The 7643-nt window shown below is 45.0% G+C and overlaps 1 protein-coding gene across 1 annotated transcript in view; it reads left to right on the top strand.

Annotated features, from left to right (window-relative positions):
- The first annotated feature begins 882 nt into the window (after window positions 1-882).
- LOC132249314 (uncharacterized) overlaps window positions 883-7643 on the top strand; it is a 159643-nt gene continuing 152882 nt past the window's right edge. Inside the window, exon 1 of the mRNA XM_059724070.1 lies at window positions 883-1820. Within this exon, the coding sequence (XP_059580053.1) occupies window positions 1035-1820 (786 nt within the window). The 5' untranslated portion in view covers window positions 883-1034. The remainder of the gene's footprint in view (window positions 1821-7643) is intronic.

The following is a 7643-nucleotide window of genomic DNA, read 5'->3' as shown; positions in this document are numbered from 1 at the left end:
GGGTATTTCCCCTAAGAGAACAAGTACCTGGGCCTCTCGAAGATGACGGTGAGCCAACCTACCGTCGAACCTTTGTGCACATTCCTTTTAATACCTCAGATTTGTATAATTGGAAGAACAATAACCCCAGCTTGAGAGAGAATCCTGAAAAGGTACAGAACCAGTTTAAAACGATTTTCAAAACCCATAACCCAACTTGGGCAGATGTTCAGTCTCTTCTAGATATCTTGTTGACACCAGAGGAAAGGAGAATGGTAGTGAACAAAGCTCGTGAGTATGTGGAAAAGGAAATAATTGCAGGGAACCTGCAAGGAAATAGAGACGATCATGTCCCCATCCAGGAGCCAGATTGGAAACCAGACCAAGATATGACCTCCATCCGTGCCTATCAAGAATATATCCTCCGAGGATTGAGAGATGCTGTGAAAAAACCTCAAAATCTCAGTAAGGTGTATGAGATTCGACAGGAGGCTAATGAGACCCCGAGTGCTTTTTTGGAAAGAATTTACAATACTTTCAGACAATATACTCGTGAAGATCCAGAGGATGCATCGAACGCTCGCATGGTAAATATGATCTTTATGGCTCAGAGTGCACCAGACATTAGAAAGAAGTTGCAGAAAGCAGACGGAGCAACAGGTATACCTATTTCCCAACTAGTAGACATTGCTTACCAGGTATTTACTAACCGAGAAAGTGTTCAGGAAAAGAAACAGGACAAGAAAGAGGAGAGAAAGATAAAAATGCAGGCAGCCCTAGTGGCAGCTGCAATCACGAGAAAACCTAGAGATGAGGGATCCTGGAGACAGCCGCAGAGACGGGGTCCGTTAGAGAAAGATCAATGTGCCTTTTGCAAACGAAAAGGACATTGGAACCGGGAATGCCCTTATCGAAAAGTTGGGGAAGGTGAAAAGAAGAAAGAGGAGAGCAGTGGATTGTTCGCTTTTGGAAGGGATTCAGATTGAAGGGGACCGGAGGCCCGGGAGGGAAAGATAACCCAGATCCCAGTGTCCCCTGACGAGCCTCTGGTTAAAATGCAACTAGGGGACAGAGATGAATTGGTAGATTTTCTCGTAGATACAGGTGCTGCCCATTCTGTTTTAACTCAAAAACTGAAACCTTTAAGTAAAAAGACTGTGCCGGTGGTAGGGGTTACAGGGAAGGCAGTAACACGATCCTTCCTACAGCCAATGACCTGTAATATTGGGCAGGCCGAAGTTACCCATCAATTCTTGTACATGCCAAACTGCCCCGTTCCCCTTTTAGGGAGAGACCTCCTCTGTAAACTGCAAGCTACGTTGTCGTTCCAGGATGGGCAAATGTTTTTAACAGTGCCTCCTGAAAAGGGGTGGCATTTACAGGCTTGCCTTCTCGGCCTTCTCCAAGAGGAGAGTACACCGGATATTCCTCAACCCCTGCTCGATGCTGTTGTTCCATGGGTATGGGCAGGTCACCGACCTGGGAAGGCTAAAAATGCTGACCCTGTGAAGATTCAACTTTTGCCAGGGGCCCAGCCTCCATGTGTGAAACAATATCCAATGCGGATGGAAGCCAGGAAAGGACTGAAGCCGTTAGTTGAACGGTTCCTGGAGTATGGCCTTCTCCGTGAATGTACATCAGCTTTTAACACACCCATCTTGCCTGTGAAGAAGCCTAAGAGTAATGAATATCGTTTCGTCCAAGACTTGAGAGCTGTAAATAAAGTGGTTGTGAGTATATACCCGGCCGTGCCTAATCCGTACACCTTGCTATCTGCTTTGAACCCAGATCATAATTGGTTTACGGTTATTGATTTAAAAGATGCCTTCTTCTGTATACTGGTAGAGAAGGGATCTCAGGAAATATTTGCATTTGAATGGGAAGACCCAGATACTAGCATTAAGACTCAGTTGTGCTGGACTGTTTTACCCCAAGGATTTAAAAACAGCCCAACCTTATTTGGCAATGCATTAAGCAAGGATTTACACAGGCTAGAATTGCCACTGTCCTGTGCTCTTTTGCAATATGTAGATGACTTGCTTTTAACAGCCACCACTGAAGCAAGCTGCCTGGAAGGAACAATTTGCCTCCTTAATTTTCTGGGTCAACAAGGGTATCGCGTTTCCAGGAAAAAGATGCAGCCCATATCCCAGAAGGTCACATGTTTGGGATTTGAATTACAGCCTGGTCAGAGAGCCCTGTTGCCTGAAAGAAAAGAAGCTATATGCCGGCTGGCACCCCCAATAACAAAGAAACAACTACGAGGATTTTTAGGTACAGTAGGTTTTTGCAGGATTTGGATTCCAAATTTTGGGGTTATTGCAAAACCTCTATATGAGGCAACACACGGAGATGAAAAGGTGCTCGAATGGACTGAAGAGTGTGAGCAAGCATTCTGCCAGTTAAAGCAGGCTCTCATTGAAGCACCCGCCTTAGGACTACCGGACATGAGTAAGCCTTTTTCCCTTTTTGTGCATGACTGAGGTGGGGTAGCCGTGGGAGTCTTAACACAGAAATTGGGTAGCTGGCAACGACCAGTGGCATATTTTTCAAAAAAATTAGACTTTGTGTCATGTGGATGGCCTGCTTGTCTCCGGGCTGTTGCTGCTACCTGTCTGCTAATACAAGAAGCTGAAAAATTAACCCTAGGCCATGAAATGATTGTATATATTCCTCATGCGGTAGTTACAGTCTTGGAACAGAAAGGAGGGAACTGGTTAACTCCGGGACGAATGGCTCGATATCAGGCCATCCTCCTAGATAAGCCTGAAATAAAATTAGCCATTTCTCACAATGTAAATCCAGCAACACTGTTGCCATCTATGGGTGACACACCAGATCTTGTGCATGACTGTTTGCAAACATTGGAAACTGTTTATTCTTCAAGACCAAATTTGAGAGACAGACCTCTGGAAAAAGCTGACCTGGAGTTTTACACTGATGGCAGCTCGAGTATAGAGAATGGAATTCGAAAATCCGGATACACTATCGTGACTGCACAGAATGTGATAGAAGCAGGACCTTTAAACCCATCTGTTTCAGCTCAAAAGGCTGAACTCATTGCTATGACTCGGGCTTTGCAATTGGCGGCCAACAAAACTGTCAATATTTATACTGACTCTAAATATGTTTTCCTTGTTTTACATGCTCACGGAGCGCTATGGAAAGAGCGAGGTCTACTTGATTCAAAAGGAACAGGCATTAAACATAGCAAGCAGATAAAAGCCCTCCTTAAGGCAGTCTGGGAACCAAAAGAAGTAGCGATAATGCACTGCAAAGCTCATCAAAAGAAAAATGATGATTCATCCACAAAAGATAATTGATTTGCTGATGCTACAGCAAAGAAAGCAGCTAAAAAACCTCAGACAGACTTGCTGCCCGAAGTAAGTAATCTGTTACCTCTCCTCCCAGACCTATACCAGCCTGTGACACCACAGTACGGGGAAAGAGACAAACAATTGATAAGAGAGTTTCAAGCAAAGAAGGGGGAGCACGGGTGGCTAGTAGCAAAGGATGGCCGCATTATCATCCCAGCTGCCTGGGTTCATGTGGTAGTGAAGAGAGCTCATCATGGCACCCACTATGGACCCAGGGCCCTGATAAGGTGGATCAGTCACTATGTAACTGGAGTGGGATTAAGAGAGCCTGCCAAGAAGGTATCAGAGACATGTGAGGTCTGCCAGAGAAATAACCCAAAAGGAGGGAGAAAAGAAACTTCAGGACATCAGAGAATAGGCAATGGGCCAGGAGAAGAATGGCAGGTGGATTTTACTGAGTTACCCCGGCAACAGGGGATGAGATATCTCCTTGTCTTTGTGGACACTTTCTCTAATTGGGTTGAGTGCTTCCCATGTCAGACTGCCCAAGCCCGAGAGGTGGTCAAGGCACTCCTACGAGAAATCATACCTCGCTTCGGACTTCCAAAAGGAATAGGGTCAGACAATGGCCCACATTTCATTGCACAAATTACTCAAAAGGTTTCTGAGTTCCTGGGAATCAGCTGGCATTTACACACCCCTTGGAGACCCCAGTCCAGTGGAAAAGTGGAACGTATGAATCAGACCTTAAAAAGACACCTTGCAAAGATTTGCCAAGAAGATCGACTCAAATGGCCAGAGGCCCTACCCTTGGCCCTGTTGCGAGTAAGGGTCGCACCACATTCTAAATTGGGATTAAGCCCATTTGAAATAATGTATGGTAAGCCTTACCCTCTGAGTCTGCCCATGAGTACTGAACAACAGTTACATGTTTTAGGAGAGGGAATGATTAGAGAATATGTATGGTCTTTGGTTTCTGTTTTGTCTTCCATTCATCAGCAGGTACGGGACGTGCTGCAGACACAGAACCAGTCTCCTACCCCGGAAAATTGATTATTACCTGGAAGTTACGCTCTTGTGAAAGATTGGAATGAGGAACCACTTCGAGCCAGATGGAAGGGCCCGTATAGAGTACTTTTAACGACCCCAACGGCAGCAAAGCTCAAAAGGAATCAAGACTTGGATACATTCCAGTCGCCTAAAGCCGGTGGCTGAACCAGAACAAGAAGAAACTCCTGCAAACTCCGGGACCGGAGGCAGAGAACAGTGGAAGGTGGAGCCAATAAGGGACTTAAAATTCCTATTCAAAAGAAAGGAACTTTGAATAATTTGTCAATCTTTGATCAAGTTTTACAAGCCTTATTATGAAATTGTTCAAGGTTTTAGTGTGGGGCACCCTAATTTGTCCACTCCTACTTATAGGAGGGGAAAATCTTTTACCACAAGAATTTGACCCTCAGGAAAATGTCTGGATTTATCTGGCCCGGGAAATATTAAATAGAACAGACTTCTGCTTGGCAGGAGGGATCAATGCTCATCTGGTTTTTACCTCATGCTTAATTGCAGTACCTACCCCTTTGAAAATTTTACAGAATTATACTATGCTGAAAGATGTAAAGAAGGAAAATACATATCAGGATATATATAAGTGGGGGACTATTGTAAAAGAGAAAAGCAGAGACATGTTTTCCGTACGGGTTCAGGCAACAGCTAATGCTTCTGAATGTTTCTTAATAGTGAATTGTACCAGTAATTGCTTTAAATTGAACCAAGGTAGAAAAATCTTCTGTAATAAGACCAGTCAAATATCCTATGTATATACACATACCATCCTTCCTCAAGGATGGTTTCTGGCCTGCGGGAGAATGTTATATTCATACTTTCCAGCAAATGCTACTGGGGGACCATGCACCATTGCCCGGGTAACTGCAGCTCTTCCAAGGAAGTCTGACCTAATGCACACTGAACAAACCCCTCTTGGTGGGAGGTTTAAACGAGCATACACTACTCTCACTGCTGATTGTGATGAGAATGATTCCCCTGGACTATTATCTAAGGCAGAATACATAGCATTAGCTGCATCTATGGTGGGGGTTCCGGGTCTTGCTGTAAGTAATAGCAGAAATCTTAATGCAGTAGCCTGTGTTTTAGCAAAAGGACTAAATGCTACATCTCGAGCGCTCTCAGCCTTGAATGCTGAACAAAAACAACTAAGGGACGCTGTCTTAGAGAATAGAGCCGCTATTGATTATCTCTTGTTACGACACAATCTGGGGTGTGAAACCTTAAAAGGAATGTGCTGCTTCAACCTCACTGATAATTCTGTGCTAATTGAAGACAAAATTGGTGCCTTACAACGATTGACACAGACATTGAAAGAAACATCTGGCTTAGACTTTTCCTGGTTAACTTCCTGGCTTCCCAATTTTGGATGGTTGAAGCAGTTGTTTTGTATGGTTATTCTGTTTTGCTTTATAGGGATTATGATCTGTTTCTGTATCCATTGTATACCGGTTTGTATCGCATCTATCTTCAGGCCTAAGGTAAATCAAATGATTTTGCAAAAAAAGAAAGCTGAGAATACTAGATTTGTGTTAAGTCAAATTGAATGGACCAATCATAATTAATAATAATTATAAATGCTCCAGATGAGGGAAATGTAAGGTTTGACCTAGAAACTACTATGCAAAGCCTAAGCAAAAGTGAATGTTGTGTGTCGAATGCCCATCTGCAATGATAAGGGGCAGACAGTCTTAGATAGAGGAAGCTTGAAAACAAAAAACAGAATCAGAGGTACTGGAGCAAAGAGCTCATTAAAATACTAAAAATCACACCCTGAGGCGGGGAAGATATATGCTAATGGAACATATATGTACGTTAATGAGATACATAGCTAAAACACAGGTATAGAGACATGCTCAGTAAAGAACTCCTTGCGTCACTCCTTTATAACCAATTAGCAAACAAGGATGCTTATGAAGATTCAACCTCTGGTATATAAGGGGCTCAGTATTGAATGTGCTTGTGCTTGTCTTGGGAGATTATTCCGCTTGCACCTTTTATTGCTAGCAATAAATCATTTTTATACTTTCACCCCTGGTATCTTTATTGGCCTTTGCATACCGGGCACGAACCCAGACTTGGGCTGGGGCCTAACAGGAACAGGTCCAGCAAGGCGTTACGCCTAGTGGGGCTGTGCACCTCCTGGATAAGGTGAAGGTCCTGTAATACAGCCAGGAACCTATGCGAGTGGTCAGACCTGGCTGTCTGCTCTTCCCAGCAAATGTCTGGGTAGTTTAGGTCACCCATGACAATAACATTCCTTGACCTAACCACCTCCATAAGCTGACTGAAGAAGTCCTGGTCCAGCTCTTCCCCCTGGTTGGGTGGTCTGTAGTAGACACCCACTGTAAGGTCCCTTTCACCATGCCCCCCTTGTAGATTGACCCAAAGTGTCTCTGCCCAACCCTCCTCTGCCCTGAAGCTAATCCTTGATGATGTGAGGTGCTCTTTGACATAGAGCGCAACCTCCCCACCTTTCCTCCCTGTCCTGTCTCTTCTATATAGGGTGTATCCCCAAATGCCTGCTGCCCAGTCATAAGCAGGGTCTCACCAGGTTTCTGTGAACCCTACTAAGCCTGGGTTCTTACTTGCAATCAAGAGGCACAGTTCCTCCTGCTCACTCCCCATACTATGAGCATTAGTGTTGAGGCACTTGAGGCCTCCTGAGGGTGCATGTGCCTCCCTCCCACTCCTAGGACAGTTGTGGCCCCCTATTCCCAGGCCTCTTGAGGGTGCATGTTCCTTCCTATCACACCCAGGACAGTTGTGGCCCCCTACTCCCATGACGTTGATGCTTATCTGGGCTTCCCTTCTTCTTGTCATCCTGTGTGCTGGTGAAGCATCCTCTCTGCTCAAAGCAGCCCCTTCCCCCAGCAAAGCTAGTTTAAAGCCTGCCGTATAAGATCAGCCAACCTAGAGGAAAAGATACGTCTGCCCTTAGGGGAGAGGTGAAGCCCATCCCACCCCAGCATGCCCTCCATACAAAAACATGAGTCGTTGTCAAAAAACCTGAAGCCTGCCTCATGGCACCAGCTCCAGAGCCACCAGTTAACCACGTCAATGCAGGCCTTATGATGCCTACCCCGTCCATGTACTGGGAGAATGGAGGAAAATACCAACTGGGCTCCCATCTTCTTCAGTTGGTGTTCCAAGGCCCTGTAGTCCTCCATGATGTTATCCAGCTTTCTCTTGGATGCATCATTTGTACCCACATGGATCACAACCAGTGGGTAGTAGTCAGAAGGCTTGATGATTTTAGGGATGGTCTCTGTGATGTTGCAAATC

This window comes from Alligator mississippiensis, chromosome 1, assembly GCF_030867095.1.
Source record: "Alligator mississippiensis isolate rAllMis1 chromosome 1, rAllMis1, whole genome shotgun sequence".
NCBI lineage: Eukaryota > Metazoa > Chordata > Crocodylia > Alligatoridae > Alligator > Alligator mississippiensis.
The sequence above is the reverse complement of the archived record's forward strand: the minus strand, read 5'-3'. Positions and strand labels throughout refer to the sequence as shown.